Raw genomic sequence first — 20,911 nt, forward strand, 5'->3', positions numbered from 1 at the left:
GGCTTCTCCTCGGGATGTCTTGCAGGTAGTGAGCCTTGCAAGCTGAAGCAGGGAACTGGCTAAGGCAGCTGCACCCTGGTCTGACCATCACAAAGCAAGAGACCCGAAAACTAGAAAGGTGAGGCTCACGGAGCCATTTATCCCTCTGCCCTTCAATTAGCCCCACACGTGTTTATCGGCCAGGTTGGCACACTAAACTTTAACTGTCTCAGTTGGTTCAGACTGTAGTGACCCAAAGCGTCACTCAGTTCTGCACCATGCTCATCATCGTTACGATGTTTCAGCCCATTGTTGGAGTGACTGGGATGCCTCATCTCATAGAGGGCCTTCCTCTTTCTCACTGCCTCTCCACGTCATTGAGCACCTTCTCCAGGGACTGTTCTTTCCTGATGGCATGTCCAAAGTCCGTAATACAAAGTCTCCCCATCCTTCTCTCTAAGGAGCACTCTGGCCGTACTTCTTCCAAGACAGATCTGTTAAGTGGTAGAATTCTCCGTTTTTATGTAAGAGGCCAACCTTTAATTCCTGGCCATGTGCCTCCATGCAAGCACTACCTGTTTGTTGATAAGTGGAGGCTGCCAGGTTGCTATGATGTTGAACAGGTTTTAGTGAAACTTCTAGAGTGAGACAAAGTAGGAAGACTTGGGTATCTACCTCTGAAAAATGACCAGTGAAAATCCTACGTATCGCAGTGGTCTACCTTGTGTGCAATATTGATATGAGTCCGGCAGCAGTATCTCCTCTAGAGTCCGTAGGAAAGGCAGTCAAATGATGACTTTGCCATTTTGAAGCGATGTGACTTCTTTGTCACCAGTCAAACCAGTTTTGGGTAAGTTGAGTTGAACATATACGACAATGGCAATGTTATTGTAGTATGCAGTCGGGTAGATTCTGGTCTATAACAACCCTACAGCATAATAAACGTTAGCTCTTACTACCATTGCTTCTGCTATTGCTCTTCTTGTTGTTAAGGATAGCCAGCATAAACTGTGTTCCCTTTCCCTAAAAAAACCCTCCCTCAAATCAAACCCATTGCTATCAAGTCAATTCTAACTCATTGTGTGTGGGGAGAAGGAGAGGGTCCCCCACAAATGATCACAGGTCCGGTAGGCACAATTGTACAGCAATAATAAGTAAAGATTATAGTAAAGTCATAGAGAGCATGAGAGGTAGAGGAGAGAGTGGAATAAAGGAGTGAGACAAAATTCATGGTAGCATGCTCACCTCAGCCCTGCTTGGTGGTCCTCGTGGGGGGAGCCCAGCCAGTAGAGCAGGAGAGAGCCTCCGGGGTGAGAGCAGGAGAGTCCATGGGACTAAGGACCAGGGAGAGCTCTTTCTTTATTGCTAACCATGCGTTATATCTCTTTAGGGGGACATGATTACAGGTAACCACACGTCGCAGGAAGGGGGCAGTACAATAGGCATACACGTTGTAGGAAGGGGATGTATGATAGGCATAAGCGTAACAGGAAGAGGATGAGCTAGGGGTGTGCCCATCGGAATGGGAAGGTCTAGGGGTATACATGTGACAAGATGGGCGGACCCTAGATTCATGATGGCAGCCTAACCTTGGTCATCCTTGGGCGAGTTTGACCTCTCTGGTGTCTCCTACAAGGAAACAGACAACTACTATCCTTATCAGAAGGGAGTGGGCCCTACTTGTTGTGGGATAAACAGTGGTGCCTGCTTGCTCCAGATGGCTACTTCCGATGACCTCCAAGTGTATAGTCATTCATAAGCAACTAAGTCTGGCATATATTTGGGGGAGACAGTTTGAGAGAAATTCTTCAGTTTCCCATAATAGTGACCCTACAGGACAAGGTAGAATTGTCCCACAGGATTTCCAAGGGTGTAATTCTTATGGAACCAGATTGCCACATCTTTTTTCCCACGGAAGAGCTGGTGGGTTCAAATAATTAATCTGTTGGTTAACAAGTGAGTGCTTAAACCACTGCCTCACCGGGTCTCCACTGTATTTGCATCCACTCTAAATTCAATCTCTTTGTAAGGCTGTTCTTATACTCATTTCTTACATAAATAATTATATGCTGTTGTAATACACATTTCATGGGCTCAGAATTTTGTCTGTCTTGGTGAAGTAGCATAGTATAGTGGTTAATAGTGTGATCTCTGGAGCCAAAGTAAATGTCCCTGAATTGTGCCTCCAGTACTATCTCAATGACTTTGGGAAAATTTCTGAATTTCTTATATGTAGTTGTGAAGTTTGATTGTGTTGATATATGTAAAATACCAAGGTAATATGGGTCATCTTATTTGATATTTATTTTTTTAATTATTATGATAATTTTTGTTATTTAATATATCCATTGTGTCTAATACAGTAATATATATATGTGTGTGTGTAGGAACACCATAGAAATTTGATAAATTATGAGCAAATCCTAAAACTCACTGCCATTGAGTTGATTCCAATTCATGTGGACCCTATGTAGGGTTGCCAGGGCTGCAAATCTTTAAGAAAATAAAATGTTTGAACCACCAACATTGTAGTCAGCAGTCCATCACTTAGCTGCCAGTGCCACCAGGATTCCTTGAACAAATATTAGACACTCATAACTCACCGCCGTGGAGTCTATGCTAAGTCATAACGACCCTACGGGATGGGGTAGAGTGCTCCAGTGAGTTTCCAAGACGGTAGTTGTTAATGGGAGTAGAAAGTCCTGTCTTTCTCCCATGGAGTGGCTTGTGGTTTTGAACTGCTGACCTTGCATATCACAGCCTAATGCATAATGGAAAATACAAAAAGATTTTAGGGAGTGGTTTATCAATCAAAGAAACATACAGACCAATAGAAGAATGTACAGTTTGATGAACTTGCACTCAGTATTGAAATACAACCATCAGGATCAATTTCCTTCAATTACAGGGCTTTTAAGTTGTGGTACACCAGCAAGGACAGACACGCACATGGAATTTATATAACAAAAAGCAAGTGTTAAAGCAGTGCTTCAAGGTTTTGGGTAACTAAAGTGCTAATTAGATAACACAGAGAATGTATGTGTATAGGGGTCTAATTATATATGTGTATGTATATTCTTCCTCTCAGGACTTTCCTTGGAGATACTGAAAGTTCAGTCACAGACCACAATAAAGTGAATATGTCAGGAAAGGGAATCACAGGCATGTTTTGGTTTTCCAATGCATACAAGAGTTAGATTTATACTCCCAGGTGGTCTATTAAGTATGTAATAATACTATGATGAAAAATTTGAGATTTTTTTTAAGAAATGAAAAAAAGAATACAAGACAGATGTGAAGCAAGCACATGCATTGATGCACTTGCTGAACACAGGCTTGCTACAAACCTTCAGTGTGTAAAAAGACTCAATATCTGCCAAGCACGTTAAAGTGAGGCACAATAAGACAATGAGACAAGAGGCCTATTGTTTGTGTGACAGTTCACAGAGAAAATTAGTTTTCCATTCAACGGTTTATACACATCTTGTTTCATGGCATTATTTCGGTTCTCTCAGTGTAATGGCATGCTTCTTACTTCCTCCCCGGGTTCCCAGTTTCCATTTGTCCTTCTCTCCTGCCCTTCCTGCCTTCTGAGTTCTGGTTCTGAGGAAATTCTCCCTTTTGGTCTCATGGTTGACTGCACTGAAGGGTGCATTCCTCCCTCATGTTATGAGTCCTCCCCGTCCATCATTTAGCTTAAACTTGATCCCCAAGGTTGACCCTGAGCTCTGGGCTCTAAGGGCGTCTAAGGCCACTACAGTCTTAGAGGTTCCACCTCTCTCCGTCAGACTAGTAATTATGATCTCTTTTATGAGTTTGATTTTTCCCTACGTTTTCCTTCTTCCTTTCTATGCAGGGCCTTCTATTACTATCCTGATCTGAGCAATCGGTAGTGAGTGCTATGACTATCTAGTTCTTTGGTCTCAGGATAGTGGTGGCTGATTCATGTCGTCCATTAGGCCTTTGGACTAGTTGTTTCCTTGAGTCTCTTCTGTGCTTCTTTCTTCTTTTCTTTAAAGGAAGAGACCAAGAATTACCTCATGGAAGGTGGGGGGACACTTGCAAACTTTTAACACCTTGCTTGCAAGTCATCAAAGCATTGCTTTTGAGAACTATGTCATACCAGTTGACCTTTATGTCCCCAGGACTGTGGCCCTAATTCCCTAATCCCACTGACTCATTCCCTGATAGTGTTTGGCATTTGGCATGACTAAGAAGCTTTCAGAACTCTGTCCCTTTTGTGCTCTGTAATGTCCTTGGATATATTTCCAGCACATATAAACATTCTCTGCCAAGCCTATGTAGATACACATGGGCGTATATTCACATTTACCTTCCCTCATCTGTTCAGCTTACATGTCTGCGGTATGAGGTGGGGGGCCAGCCTCCCACCACTAATCATGGGTTCAGTAAGCACAATTGTATGATATATATATACATATATATATATTAAATCTCTCTATATATATATTAAATATCAATATATATATATATATTAAAATCATCGAGAACATGAGAGATAAGAGAGAGTCAAATAATGGAGTCAGACACATTTCATGGTAGCAATGCTCACCTCAGCCTTGCTTGGTGGTCCATGTGGAGGGGGAAGGGAAGGAGGACAAGGGGAAAGTGAAACAGGGGAGGAGAGGGAGCAGGGGAGAGGTGGGGAGAGACCAGCGAGAGAGACCTCTATTGCTAACCCAGGCTTATATACCTTTGGGGGCGTGCAAGCCCACTGATTACAGGTAGAGACATACGTCACAGGAAGGGGTTGAACTATAGGTTATACAGCAATGAGAGGGGGTGGTCTAGGGACAGACACACAATAGGAAGAGGAGAGAGTTGAACTATAGGTTATACAGCAATGAGAGGGGGTGGTCTAGGGACAGATACACAATAGGAAGAGGAGAGATTGGGGGTGCACATGTGACAAGATGGGTGGATCCTAGATTCACTGAGCATGTTTGATCTGTTCTCTTGATCTCCATAGGAACCATTAGCAGTAGGGTGTAAACCCCACCTACAGGAATCAAGTTAATGGTATCAAGCCTTAGGGAGAAGTAATCCATTGTCCCCAGCAGCAGGGAGCTGGGGGGGTGGGGGGGCCTACTCCCTGATGACTGACTGTCTTTATGGAGGATGCCTGCAAGCATCTCACCTCCCCCCATACATGTCCACCTAGTTATCTATTAAATATTTATGTTACTGTTATTGCAGAATGAAGTATACGATAGTATGTATCCTTGTTGTCCTTTATTTTTGTGTACCTCCCGGTGTCTTCCTTTACCTTAGTAGTGTGGTACTGACCTCCCCTTTATTATATGTTGCCATTAAAAAAACAAAAACAGTTAGCATGTGTCTACTATTTAGTGACTTTGTTTTCCTCCCATCCCTGATGGCCATCAAAATGTGACTTTCTGCATGTAAACATCTGACTTACCTTTCGTGTAGTCATCAGGAGGCCTAGTGGCAGAGTGGGTTACAGCTGGGCTGCTAACCACAAGGGCGGCAGTTGGAACCCACTCGCTGCCCAGGGGGAGAAAGCTGAGGCTTTCTGTTCTGGTACAGAGTTTCAGACACAGAAACCCAAAGGGGCACTTCTACTCTGTCCTACAGAGTCAGTTGACTTGATCGCAGTAAGTTTGGTTTGATTTGATATAATCTTGTGCCCCAACAATATTTGTCCTTTTGTGATTGACTTGTTTTAACTAACCAAACTCTTGGTACATTTACTTTAATTCTATATAATTTCAGCAGAAGCTCCTTAATCATTCCATAAGAAGGTAGTAGACAAAAAGGCTTCATCTTTAATATTCTTTCTGAATATTTGTTCTTATTTCTTATGATTCCCTGCAGGTATTACCTTAAATGTAGCTTAGAAAAGTGCTTCAGAGAACTATTATAATGTCAATGCCAAGAAGTAATTGCTACATTTGTATCACAGGCTTTTCTTTACAGTAAAAATAGGAAAGTATTAAAATCAATGGCAGTATTGTGTTTGCTGCCAGTAATACACTTGTAAAAGGTTTAGTTAGCTAAAGTTTATACATATGTATTCAATGGCCAACCACCACCACCCATCAAAAAAAGGAGTGACTGTTAAGGTTGCTTATGTTGCAAATATCTAATGGGATTTGGTTCCTGGGTTTGAAGGTCTTAGGTCCATATTTCCTGGTGACACCTCAGTTAATTGGTCTGGTAAAGTATTTAGTGCTTCTCGGCTAACAAAAGTTTGCAAAGTGGCCATTCACAGCAAAATAATTAGCCCTGAATCTCTATGCTTGGACGACAGAGAAAGAAGTATGACCAGGAATAAATGGAAGATGTGGAATGTTTGACGAATTGGCCCCATGAACAACTATCTACTTCACCATGAGACCAAAAGAAAAGGATGGTGCCCAACTACCATTACTGAACATTTTGATCAAATAGTCCATAGAAGAATTTTGATCAAGAGGGGAGAAATACAGAACAGAATTTAAAATTGTCATGGCCTCCAGACTTCCTGGAGTCATGAACGGTTAAGTAAACACTTAAAACATTACCTCCTGAGATCGTCTTTAAATTTCAAACCAAAAATATTCCCTGGTCTTCTTAATATGGTTAAAAAAAAAAGCACGAAGTAATTTAGCTTAACAAGTAAAAAAGATCTGCCTTGAGCATCATGCTCTTTTAAGAACTCTTTATATGGGATCATGTTGACAATAGGTGGTATAAGATAAAAAGTTTAGCAGACAATGAATTTATAATTGTGAAAAAACTACTCAAAAAGTGTAATCAATGTCACCACGTGTAGAAACTATTGAATTGTGTATGTTTGCTGTGTATATTCTCAACAAGTAAATAAGTACAATGACTTTTGCAAGAAGATCTTCTTGATCGTGCTTACCTGAGAGCCTTATTTTCCAACATTATTAGTACACCGTCCTTGACAAGCAGAGGTTTCTAAAGTGATCAAAGTCAAACACGAATTCCGTGTGCAAATAGAATCTGTCATGGCATCTGGTTAAGCGTCGACCAGTGTGTGTGCAGAGTGCACTTTGGGGAGAGGCATCAAAAACCTTAATAATGATCTTCTTATGTTTCCAGCAGTTATGCTTACACAAATCTATCCAGGGCAAATCATCAAAGTTGTACAAACATATGGAAAGGGGTGCACTGCATCATGATTTATGTTAGTGAAAAATTAGCAGCACCCTGAATATGTGTTAGCAAGAGATAGGCCCAAATCCTTATGAGAGCCATGCAATCCAGTGCTTTTGTAACAAACGTCATGATGTCAAAGGACATTAATGAAGCGGGCAAACGATCATGCAGATTTTAAAAGCAGGTTTCAAAACAATGAGTATGACATGGTCACAATTTTGCAAGAAAAATTACACAGGCCTGGGGAAGGAAATGTGTGCAAGGGAGCTTCAAAGGGTTCATGGAAAGTTTCCATGATCTTGTAATTCCATTCTTCCATGAACTTTTTGGAGCCCCCTTGCATGTATGTGTATCTGATTACAGATGATTTCTATTTTCTTTCTCTTTTTTCCTAGCATTCTTTAATGTATTTAACCTCTGCAATAAAAATAACTATGATAATAAATGTAAAAATTCAACCCTTATGTTCTTTTTTATGCTTGATTCCCATTGTAATGTATGCCCTTCTCATAACAGAACAAGCAGCAGCCTTACTGTCCAGCATCAGTGACTGTACCATGCATGTGTGAGCTAGGGCCCTTAACCCATATGTGCTACCAAATGTCATATAAATACTGGACTGTCATCATTGCAATTTAATCTTTAAGGACATAATTACAGATGTATTCTTCCCTAAATACTTCTCTTAAGTTACATGGATTTCATACTAATATTGACTTTTTATTTTTCTTTCAGGTAAATAATTATAGTTTAGAAGAAGTAACACATGAAGAGGCAGTAGCAATCTTGAAAAACACGTCAGATGTCGTTTATCTAAAAGTCGGCAAACCCACCACAATTTATATGACTGATCCTTATGGTCCGCCTGATATTACTCACTGTAAGTACCACTCACAGAGGCATCTTACAGCATGCCTGCTTTTCAAAATTGAAATTCTGCAAAAGTGCTTACCAAGTTCTTAGCTGGCATCTCCATCCTTGTTCAGTTTCAGGAAGTACTTTAGTGGAAATAACTTTTGCTTCCCCGCCCCACCCCAGTCGCCTTCTCGCACTCTTAGCTTTGTTTGGGAGAGAGACAAACTGGGAAGGTGGGGAGGGTCCACCAGTGTGGAAAGGCATATGGTATATATTGGAGCCATGTGATTATACTAGTATTGGAGTTAATTTATTTTAAAATAATTTATCAAATCCCTAAGGCTGATAGCTTTCATGCTATAAGATCCTCTTCCTGTATAATAAGATGTGTACTTAGTGGAGTTAAGAAGAGATCAATTTGTACACTGGTACAGATAGGAATGGAAACACAGGGTACATGATCCCTTCAGGACCAGTGGTGATACTGGGAGGGGGAGGGGGAAGGGTGGAAAGGGGAAACCGATTACAAGGATCTACATATAATCTCCTCCCTGGGGGACAGACAACAGAAAAGTGGGTAAAGGGAGTCGCCGGACAGTGTAAGATATGACAAAATAATTTATAAATTATCAAGGGTTCATGATGGAGGGGGGAGCTGGGAGGGAGGGGAAAAATGAGGAGCTGATGCCAGGGGCTTAAGTGGAGAGGAAATGTTTTCAGAATGATGAGGGTAATGAATGTACAAATATGCTTTACACGATTGATGTTTGTATGGATAGTGATAACAGTTGTATGAGCCCCCAATAAAATTATTTTTTTTTAAATAGATCAATTAGATGATAAATTAGGTGATTAAAATTATAAATTAGATCAGCATAGATCTACACTTCTTCCAGAAGAAGGGGATCTTGTGTTTGATTCGCATAGTCCTCACCTTTACTTAAATTTGATATTTTGGTACAGAAGCCAGAAAACACTATCAGTCACTATGGGAAAAGAAGTAGGTTGAGAATGGAGGGGCCTAAGCTAAGTATCTTCAGGGTACTCTTAAAGTTTATTGCTGCATAAACCCATGTTTTGTCCACTTAATTGGTAAACAAAAACTTTAAGCTTCCCACTTTAGGGATTCAATTTAGAAGCAATTCATTTTTAAAAATTCAATGTAAGGGGCAGTTTTCCCAGCATCAGTATGCTTGCTCATTCTGAAGACTCCAGGTCTGGGATTGAGAACTCACTGTGCTTCAGGATCTGCCATTACTGGGTGCTGCGGTTCTTAAGAAAGTCAGTTAACCTCTTTCAGATTCTGATGTTCCTCTTGAGAGGCATTTAAGGGTGGAATGATTTTGCTACCTGTCCATTAAGTTAGCTATTGCTTTTAAATGATGGCTCTAAAACTCTTTGCCCCCAAATTCATCTTTTTCAAGGAGCCTGCAAGCTGAGATCCGTCTTACTTTAGGGTATAAAAGCCTTAACTATTCAAACTTGATGAATTTATAAAAGTCAACTTTGAGACTCTCTAAATCACTTTACACAGGGTATAAAAGATCATTGTCAGAACATTCTAATGAATGCAACATTCTAATGAATGCAACAAATATGTATGGAGTTGCCTCCATAGGGGCTAGGCACTTTGTAAGGTATTGTGTGGGGTCCAAAGACGGCACAGTAAAGGCCTTCAGAGAACTGGTTTGAAACCAATTTGAATACATAAATAGCAATATGTGGCAGTTTAAGAGAGAGACATCCGCCACGTGAGAGATAAAAATAAATGTACTCTGAGGGCTGCTGGGGAGGAAACATCACTGGTACTTGGAATATCTGAAAAATCTTTATGCAGAGGTAACATTTGGAGGAAATTATGAAGAAAGGTGAGATTTCAACCTTAGCCCAAGGAGATAGGAATTCTAAGCAGTCAGTGTAACGGAACAAAGATAACTGGTAGAAAAGCAGAGGCTTTACGTGAGGAGCAGAATGAACGCATCGCAGAGATGCGATCAGTTTTGCAAAGGAAGAGTCGAGTACAGAAATGGCAATGGAGGGTCTTTAAGCAGGAGAGCAGAACAGGTTTCAGGAGGGCTTAATGCAGCTTAATGTATAGAATAGACTATGGCAAGGGAGGTGAGGGCAAACTTACACATTCAGGAAGTATTTCAGTAGGTCAAAGAGGACAGGAACAGAGTCTGGATTAGAGTGGGGTATGGAAAGGGAAGGCCAGAGTTCTTGGAGAAATTCCTCTGGGAGGGTAGCATATTTTAGGAGAAACTCTAACAGAAAACCTCACTCCTATGAGTTTGGGATGATTGGATATTAATCATGTGAAGAAAATGTGAGGTCTACAATGAGAAAGTTAACATTTTATTTCAATAGAAAATTAATCATCATTCTCAAAATATTGTGTTCTGAAGCTCTCCTCCAATTCTTCTCGTCATCTAATTATACTTACTGGGGTTACAGATGTGACCGTTATTGTGGCTTTCCTATCCCAAAGGCCACCATGTGCGTGTATGTATTAAATATTAACAAATAGCAATCCCCTTCACTTGGAGGACAGCAAATCCTTGGCATGTAGCAAAACCTTTCTATTTTTAACACATCCTCTGAGCTATAGCATTGCACATTGAGTCATCCATCTAAAAGCTTTCTTGTTTTTCTCTTTTACTCCTTAGCTTATTCTCCACCAATGGAAAACCATCTACTCTCTGGAAACAATGGCACTTTAGAATACAAAACCTCCCTGCCACCCATCTCTCCAGGAAGGTACTCACCCATTCCAAAGCACATGCTTGTTGAAGACGACTACACCAGGTCAGATATTCTTCTTGGCTAAATGGGTTTTGCAATTATTATCAAAAAGAAATCACACTTGCCCTAATGCAGCACTTTGAGAAGCAACTAAATCTTCCAAGAGCCATTAAAGCTTAGTATAGTTCTGCTCAAGTAGGTATCTGGAAATCCTTGAGAAATATGCCATAGCACGCTCTTTAGGAACGAAAGTCACAAAGGTTTGGTTCAATAATAGTAATATCAAACACTTTTATCTATCACTTAGGATTTTATTAAGACTTTCCATAAATGACTCATTTGAGCTTTACAGCCATGCTGTCAGGGAGATGTTATTAATGGAGAAGAGAAGAGAGACTGAGGCTCAAAAAGAAGGAAGTGAATAGCAAATATCAATTGTTTCATGAGTCAGAGAGCCAGGACTCAAACCCTGGTCTTTTGACTCTTCATTCCATATTCATGTCAGTGGTTGCCCATAATGCAATGGAACTTGTGATTCTCTCGGCCATCCCTGTGGTCGAATACTGTAGATCTCAAAGAGAATGAGGTGAAAGAAACACTAAATATTTAAGTGAATATGCCCTAGTAATCCCCAAGAGGCTTAGGCCAGAGCCCAGAAACAGTGCTAATTCCACAAGACAAACCCCAAGTTAGCCAGAAGACTGCTGAAAAAGATCTGACAATGCAGAGAGAAAACCAGTTAGTTCACTGAAATCACCACCTGTAAATATTCTACAAATATTCGATGATGGATTAAGTAACTTAAAAATAAGAAATATATTTTGCCCCTTCTAAATGCTTTTGTTCCAAAGAAATATATGCTTGTTGTGTCTGGTAAATTAACACAAAACAGGTCTGTGTTCTTCTGGGTGGACTAGAGGAACAAAATTCATAAACATTTGTATTTTATGAGAGAATTTTACATAAAGGATAATTGTACATTAAGCATCCCAACCCAGTCCAATTCAAGCCCATAAATGCAACATTAGCCCTAATGTCCAACACTGATCTACAAAGTCCTCCTCAATCTCACAAAACACGCACAATGATGCCGACTGCAGGAGGAAAGACGAATCAGTGAATGTAAGCATCTCAGTGCTGGCAGGGGTCTCCACACAGCTGTTCCAGCAGCCAGGGCTGCATCGGGGTAGGTCCATGTGGCTTCTCCTTGGGGATGCCTTGCAGGAATGAGCCTTGCCAGCTGAGGCAGAGAACTGGCTAAGGCAGTCATGACTGGTCCGACCATTAGAGAGCAAGAGACGAGAGACGAGGCTCACCAAGCCATTTATCTCATCTCTCTACCCTTCAATTAATCCCACATGGGTTCATTGGCCAGGTTAGCACAATAAACCTTACCTATTGCAGTGTCCAAGAAACTAAAATCTCCCCTAAATGGCTTCCAGGAGAACCCATCATGACCCAACATGAGGGCCTAACAGGAACCTTCCATACCTTCTCCATGCCCACACAAACAGATGCAAGCCCATATATTCATATACATGTGGGGCCTAAGATTATTTTACAAAAATAATTCATACTTTGCAAATTACTGGGGAAATTGCTCTCCTAATGAACAATACGGTTATTAAAAAATACAGTTATATAAAGATATGTATACTTTATTTCTATGTTTATTTGCAGAAATTTTGCATAGGGACTGTTTGGGTTTTAATCCGGCCTGTTTAATGAAGCCTTTCACCAGCCTTAAAAAAAAAGTAGAGGAGGCGTCCTTCCAGTTAATTTTCCTCGCTAGTACACGTGCATGCTTTGGCCTTTTCATTCCTTTGGTATTTCTTTTTAAATGATTAAGCAGTTTCCATTTATTTTGCAATTTCAGGTTTGCTGAAGTAGCTTGTTACATCTTTAGCCCAGGAATGGAATGTTTAGATGCTGCAAATGTGCATCTGCGGTATAAATCAAATATAAACTTCTTCCTATGCTGGAAGTTTGATCTCCATGCTATTGATTAAAATAAGGGCTGCAGCAAAGATAATTCCCCTGGCTCTCTAAGGAATTGTGTAAATATAGTACACCTTTATCCACCATAGCAATGATCTATTTGCTCTCATCCTATCACTAATATTTGATATGGTTTTAATATTAAAATGCCAGTTTTATCACAGAAGGCCCTATGTTAAGTTAGCATTCGTTAAATCCCTTCTATAACCCAGGTCCTTTGCTAGCTAGTTTACATACATTATCCATTTAATCCTCCAAAACCAAAGAGAGAAGGGCTTTCATTCTCATTTTTAGAGTTGTAACAGTTGCAACTCAAAGAGACTAAGGAACGGGCTCATGGCCAACACAGAGTTCAAGTAGAAAAGTCATCCAGGCCTGCTGAGTCACAGCAAACTGTCCTTCATCTCAGAATCACGTGTCGCAAGGAAGGGACTGCAAGTCTGAGTGAGCGCTAGAGACAAATCTTGCATGGATTGAGGCCAACTCTCTCTGTGCGACCCTGGGAAAAGCATTGCCCTCTGCAAGCGTCCATTGATAAAATCAGAACAGTCATCATATCTAGCTAAAAACAAAATTTTTAAAAATTGTTTTCTACAATGTCTAATTCAGTCATCTTTTTAAATCCTGAGACTATAGGTTGTGATATGGAAATGTCATTTCTTTTGTGACAGAATGGCAGTTAGATCATTTTGTAAACATAAAGTTGGCAACTTTATATCAGTCTTCACTTATTAAATACATCTTTTATTGTGAATTAGGTGAAGGGTTTACATTTCAGTCCATCTTCACTTTTAATGATAGTTGTGGTGCATAAAATACAAATGTCTAGGCACTACCGACCAAAACAAAGAAAAAGGTGAATAGAGTCAATTCCATGACCTCGCAGGTGTTGCCCTAGCAGAGTTGCCTTGCACCACAGGACATACATAATAAATGCATGTAGGTACACACATCTGAGTGTATGTGGAGACCACAGAATCAAAGAAACATTACAGTGGAAGTGGCATGAGTTTGTGCTTCAAAGATCTAACTCGGTACTGACTCAAAAGACCAGAAAAAAAACATTTATAGTAGGTAGCTGGCATTTACAGAAATGTGTGAAACAGAATAAAATGAAGGCTAATATTACAGTTTGAAATATAAGACTCATTATAGAAAATCCTACCTACCTTTAAATTGTCATTATATTACTGTTCTTCATCATGTATGCAACCTAGCTGTCAGATTAAAATATAGAATCGTAAAAAGAAAAAGAATGTCATGTGCCATTTGACCCTTAATACGTTAACATATATTGTTGCCCCTGTATTAGTTATCTGATAGTCTTCCTGATTTTGGAAGATACCAAAAGTGTCCAAGTAGTTAATGTAATTGCTTTATATCATACAATATACAGAGAGCAGAATCAAGGTTTTAATTCAGCCTATTGGCAATGCCCACATTTCTACTTCACTCCCATCCCCCCCATCTCATGGTGTCTCCCTCTCGGGAGAAGTACTGGACAAAGATGAGTGGATTTGTATCAGGAGGCTGAGTTCTAGTCCCGGTCTTGACACTGACTACCTCCATGGCTCTGACCAAGGCACTTAATCTCTGCACATTTTCTTGGGATTTTCTTGGGATACAGAATTGTCACATGTCCCTCAAAGAACTGTGAGGTTTCATGTGGTAATCTGGGTCAAAGTTATGTGCCATGTGTTCCCCATTGCCGTGAAATGGGCTCCATCCCTCCGGGATGCCGTGTGTTGCAGAGTGGAGACCCTCCATGAGGATCTCTGGCTTTCATCATTATAGATCTCTACGCATTTTTCCCCAGTGCTGATGGGCAGTTCTAACTGCCTTTTTAAAATGCTGTATAAGCTTATTGATATGGTAAGGTCTTACAGCATTTATATATGAGATTACTTTGTTTCTTCCTAGAATAGTTAATGAAGAAAATGACTCTCTTATCAAGAGGGCTTGGGACAATCAGGAGACTCTCTGGAATGGGAGCCATCTATACAGTCACATCACATGTTTGTTTCATGTGTTCACATTCTCGTACTAAATGTACAGTCAGAAGTATTTCTCGGTTTTCGTAGCATATTAAATATTGTTGTGGAAATATAGTATTTTGAAAGCATTTTTGGTGAGAAGAATGCTATGGTGACTTAGATGAATTTAGTCTTGTTATCGTTTGAATCTCCCTATCTGAGGAAATGTGCATCTGGGTAAACTGAGATTAGTCTTTTATTTGTTTCCTGGTTTTTCATTGACCAAGGGAAAAGGGGGCAACTAAAATCACTTTGTATTAAAAACCTCCTTCTTGAAAGTCTATTGCATCCCTGATGAGTGAGTATTAATTTTAAAGTAGTTACCTGGGGTTTTTTATTTTTTGAAAACAGTTATCAGAATGATGCAGGGATGGGTTTTGGATCAGCGAATTATAGACTCTCTGAGCTAGAAAAGTCAAAAGCAAAAGTCTTCCCCTATTTTAATCCAAGGCCAAGAATGACTCGTTGCTTTTTCATAAGTTCTATAACTTAGAGCCCATGTCTTTGAATCCCAGATCAGCACCCTATTTTGGAGATGTGATGTTCAATTTTTCTTAGAGGAATTAAGATGATAACAATTAGGAAAAAATGCAATCACTCAAGCCTTACCTGTGAGTAGAGTATTCACTTTGTGCATTGCTTCGAACTTCAGATTCTGTATCTTCTAGACAAAGTCTTCCATGGTCACCCTGGAGAGCTGAAAGCAAACATCTTTACAGACTAGCTAAAGATTCTGAAAACCCACAAATCGATCGTCAGCACTAAAGTGAAACCGAAAGGTTGGCAATGCACAGTAAAGTTACTCTTTTGAGACAGGGGGTCTTAATTTCCCAATGTGATAAAAATTAGGAAAACCAGGGGCTTACCTTGTAGCTGTGACAAGCATATTTCTCAATGTCATAAACCAAGCATCTTAGTAGACCAGGTGTGCTTCTAAATGGCTCTCTCTCATGCTCCCTCACATTAAGGCTGCTAAGTGCCCACCAGTCGGTTCCAACTCAGAGCAGCGCTATGGCACAACAGAAGGGAACACTTCCCCGTCCTGGACCGTCCTCACCATTGGTCTTATGTTTGATTCTCTTGTTTCAGCCATTGGGTTGATCCATCTTGTTGAAAGTATTCCTCTCTCTCTCTCTCTCTCTCTCTCTCGCTTTTTTTTTTTTTGCTGTCTCTCCACTTTACTAAACATATTGTCCTTCTCCAGGAGGTGGTCTCTCCTGATAGCATGTCCAAAGCGTGTGAGACGAAGTCACAACATCCTTGCCTTTAAGGAGCGTTCTGGCCATCCTTCTTCCCAGACAGATTCTTTAGTTGTTCTTTTGGCAGTCCGTGGTACTTTCAATCTTCTTCGCCAGCACCAGAGCTCAAATGCATCAATTCTTCCTCAGTCTTCCTGATTCACGTCCTACGTTTACATGCATAAGAGGCTATTGAAATACCATGGTTTGGGGCAGAAACAACTTAATTCTCAAAGTACCTTCTTTGTTTGTCAACGCTTTAAAGAGGTTTTATGCAGCAGATTTACCAAATGCAATGTATCATTTGATCTCTTGACTGCTGTTTCCATGAGCATTGATTGTGGATCTAAGCAAGAAAAATTCCTTGAAAATTTCCGTTTTTCCTCCATTTTGTACCATATTGCATCTTGGTTCAGTTGTGAGGATTTGGGTCTAATGCATAATAAATTGTAAACTATACTGAAGGCTGCAATCCTTGATCTTCATCAGAAAATTCCCCAAGTCTTCCTCCTGTTCATCAACCAAGGTTGTGTCATCTGCATAGTGCAGGTTGTTAATACATCTTCCTCCAATCCTGATGCCGCATTCTTCATATAAACCAGCTTCTCTTTGTCTAGCATACAGAATGAATAATTGTAGTGAAAGGATACAACCCTGACACACACCTTTCTTGATTTGAAATCATGCAGTATGGCTTTGTTCTGTTCCCATAGCTGCCTCTTGAGCTGTATTCATTTCAAATGAGCACAATGAAGTGTTCTAGAACTCCAATTCTTCTCAAGACTAACCATAGTTTGTTATTATCTACACAGTTGAATATCTTTGTATAGTCAGTAAAACAAAAGTAAACATCTTTCTGGGATTCTGTTTTCAGCCGATCTCTATCTGACATCAGCAGCATCATCCCTTGTTTCATGTCATCTACTAAATCTGGCCTGAACCTCTGGCAGCGCCCTGTCAATGAACTACTGCAACAGTTGTTGGATGGTCTTCAGCAAAATTTTACTTACCTAAAACAATATTAATGCTATTGTTCTATGCTTTGAGGATTCTGTTGGGTCACCCTTCTTTGGAATGAGTACAGATATGCATGCATCTCTTTAATTCAGTCGGCCAACTAGCTGTCTTCAAAATTCCCTGCCATAGACGAGTAAGTGCTTCCAGTACTTTTTTCATCAACAGGTTGAAGCATTTCAATCGGTATCCCATCAATTCCTGGAGCCTTGTTTTTGGCGAATGCTTTCAGTGCAGCTTGAACATCTCCCTTTAGTACCATTTGTTCTTGCACATATGCAACCTCCTGACATGTGAAATGTTGACTGGTTCTTTTTTGTACAGTGACTCAGAATTCTTTATATCTTCTTTTGCTACCTCTTGCATCATTAAATATTTGTCCATAGAATCTTATCAATATTTCATCTTGAGGCTTGAGTTTTTTCTTGAGTTCTTTCAGTTTAAGATATGCTGAATATGTTCCTCCTTTGCGGTTTTCTAAATCTAGGTCTTTACATATTTCATTCATATATTTTACTTTGTCTTCTGGAATTGCCCTTTGAAATTTTCTATTAAACTCTTTGACTCATTTCTAAGAGCAAATTTTAGAGTCTCTTCTGACATCCACCTTGATCTTTTCTTTCTTCCCTGTCTTTTTAATGACCTTCTGCTTTCCTCATGAATGATGCTCTTGATGCCCTCCCACGGCTCATCAGGCCGTCTGTCATTAGTGTTCAGTGTAGCAAATCTGTTCTTGAATATGTTCTCAAAATTGGGGTGGATATACTCAAAGTCATATTTTGGCTTCCTTGGCTTGTTTTAACTTTCTTCAGCTTCACCCTGAACTTACATAAGAACAATTTGTAGTCTGTTTCACAATCAGCCCCTAGCCTAGTTTTAGCTGCTAATATTGAGCTTTTCCATTGTCTCTTCACACAGATGTAGTCAATTTTATTTTTGTGTTTTTTATCTAGAAAAGCACGTGTATAGTCACCACTATGTTGTTGAAAGATTGGTCTTGCAAAATTCTACCGTGTATTCTTCAGCTTTGTTTCTATCCCCAATTTATTTTCCAAATACTGTCCCTTCCACTTCATTTCCAACTTCTGCATTTCAATTTCAAATAATTATCAATGCATCTTAATTGCATGTTTGGTCAATTTCCAATTTAAGATTTGGTAGAAGTCTTCGCTTACTTCATCGCCCACTTCAGTGGTCAGTGCATACATTTGAATAATAGTTGTATTGGTTGGATTTCCTTGAAGGTGGATAGATACAATCCTATCCCAGTATTTTCCTTCAAAATCCAAAACCAAACTCACCGCCATGGAGACAGTGCTGACTCATAACGACCCCTGTGGGTTTCCAAAAGTATGACTACTTATGGGACGGAGTAAAAACTCAGTCTTTATCCCTTGGGGCTGTTGGTTTTGAACTGCCAACCATGTAGATTATAGCCCAACTCATAACCTCAGTACTTCAAGATAGACCTTGAAATAACCTTTTTGACAACCCCATTCTTCTTGATTGTGTGATTCTGAACAGAGTAAACCATATGATTTTCTGATTCAAAATGGCCAATACTAGTCCATTCCAGTTTGAGTGTTCCTGTTCAGTTTGGGTGACCCTACTGGTATTTGAAATACCAATGACCTAGCTTCCATCATCACAACAACGCACAAGTCATCACAGTACAACAAACCAACTGAAAAATGACCAACATTCGCATTGTTGAAAAGCACACGCTATAAATACAATCTAAAGAAAGATTTCTTGTTCTTGGGACTTTTAAAGGACAACCTAAATTATGGACCTTGATGAACCAGTTTGATTCCCTAATTTAGTAAACGTATATATAATCCTATAAGTCTGCATAAATGTATTTATAATCCTGAGTCAGAGTTTGGCTCATGCTAAGAACATGATGTGCAACTTGGCTAGAAAGAGGAGCATATAAGGTTGGAAAAAGCAACAGGATCCAGATGAAGAGATTTTTAGACAAAGGTAAAGATGTGCAGATTTAATTTTAAGTGCATTGAAAATTTATTAGCATATTAAGCATGATCAGATTGATGTTAAAAATAACAAAAACAAACCCAATGCAATTGAGCTAATGCCAACTTGTGACGACCGCAGGGCAGGGCAGCTCGAGAGGGTTTCCACGGCTGTCGATGTGCACTGAAGCAGGCTCTCTCGTCTTCCGCTCATGGACCTGCTGGCGAATTTGAACTGCCATCCTTTAAGCAGTCCAGAGATTAAACCACTTTACCACCAGGGATATATTTACAGCCCTGGGAAAAAAATCACAAACTCCTGGGTGACTATATATACCCAGAGTTTGGAATCATGAAACCAAATTACTCAAATTTACCAGTTATTAATTTTGGCTAATAGAAGTACCCTTTCAATAATGGCTCAAGTTTATGGTCTCTGTAAGGAGTCTCTCAAAGTATCATATAACACCTTCTACTGGACTAAAGTATGGACATGATCTGACCTCTCTTTTAATATATATTTAATAACTTGAAACCATTTCTGAATGAACTAGGACTGCCAACCTTCCTCCTCCATAGGAAAGAAACATTTTCACAAATATCTTTAAAGGGTATAATGGAAAAGAACTGGGATTTACATTAAGAGGCTGCTGACCGTACTGTAGAATTATGGTGAATGTAGCAGAGATTCGATGTGTGGGCTCTGGAGCTACACTGCTCAGGACTGCGGAAAGCCTTAAAAACCACCTTTTGCCTTAGTTTTCTCATTCGTAAAATTAGCAAACAATTCATGTGCCTCATAGGCTTTTCACGATGATGAACTAAGCAAATAAATTCAAAGTACTTGGAAAAAGTAAACATTCAATAAATGCTAGCTATTGTTAATATTATTTTAAACAAGGATTTAAGATAAACCATTCTGCAAACATCCTCCAATTATTTATAGAAATGTAACCAGTAACGTTATGCAGCTGCTAAAACATGCTATCTATGTATACATTTTCCAAATTATTTATCTTGTAAAGCACATTAGATCATTTTATTACAGAAAGCCATATAGTCTAAAGGCTTTATTAAGGACCTTTATTTTTATGACTACAGTGAGTATGTAGTACCACCTTCTTTGAAAATTTAATATAGAATTCAGTGGAACCTAATGTACTATAAATCAGTCCGTGTGGTTAAATGCAATTGTTCTCTTAATAATTTGGTGATTTTGACCATGTTTTTATCCACAGTTTCACTATCTAACTTCATGTAGCTTCTTCCTTTTAAAAAATCTGTGAAAGATGGCATCATTTCCCAAATTAAAGATTCATGAGCAAATGTCTCTGAGTTATGTGTTTTGCTGTGTGCTGAATGTCTGATTTCCGTTACAGAGCCTGATGGCATGATGTCTCTTGTGAAGCAAATGATAATAATGGGAAGTAAGAGTGAGGCAAGACTAGGACAGATGCAAGATAAACGGTTAAGTGGAAGCCTTCAGGGAGTTCTCCCTGTAATGATGGTGGCTCTATTGACCATTTAAGCTGACTTACCCAAAGCAGCAGGCATGATGGATTGCGCTGCAGTGTTTGAAGCAGAGAGAGTGGGTGTGCTCTTGGGGAATTTGACAACTCTTAATTAAGGGGAATATCCAAATATATATTGGAAAACATGTTAAATTGCTGTTTGCTCTAAGGGAAATAAATTTGATGTTAACAAAAATGAAACTGTAATGGGAATTTTAAGACTGTCTTATGTAGACATTTATCATTTCCTTTGTCCCTTGTGAATTTTTCCAGACATAAATTTACAGCTCTATGCCCTGTAATTTTATGGAAGATGTTCTTGTACATCTGTCCTTACTGTTTTTATAAATGTGAAGTTCAAGTCATTGTTTAATGAATGCATTCTTTTTAAACATTTTATTAGGGGCTCATACAACTGTTAT

At 39.5% G+C, this 20,911-nt stretch overlaps 1 protein-coding gene across 17 annotated transcripts in view; it reads left to right on the forward strand.

The window, feature by feature from the left end:
* DLG2 (discs large MAGUK scaffold protein 2) overlaps positions 1-20,911 on the forward strand; it is a 1,827,487-nt gene that overhangs the window by 1,282,119 nt on the left and 524,457 nt on the right. For all 17 annotated transcript variants that reach the window (XM_045293139.1, XM_045293148.1, XM_045293133.1 and 14 more), the window contains 2 exons: positions 7,861-8,005; positions 10,647-10,785. In XM_045293139.1, coding sequence (XP_045149074.1) covers positions 7,861-8,005; positions 10,647-10,785 — 284 coding nt within the window. The remainder of the gene's footprint in view (positions 1-7,860; positions 8,006-10,646; positions 10,786-20,911) is intronic.

Source organism: Echinops telfairi, unplaced genomic scaffold (assembly GCF_000313985.2).
Source record: "Echinops telfairi isolate 266 unplaced genomic scaffold, ASM31398v2 ScPeMD7_1713;HRSCAF=2227, whole genome shotgun sequence".
In the NCBI taxonomy this organism is placed as follows: domain Eukaryota; kingdom Metazoa; phylum Chordata; class Mammalia; order Afrosoricida; family Tenrecidae; genus Echinops; species Echinops telfairi.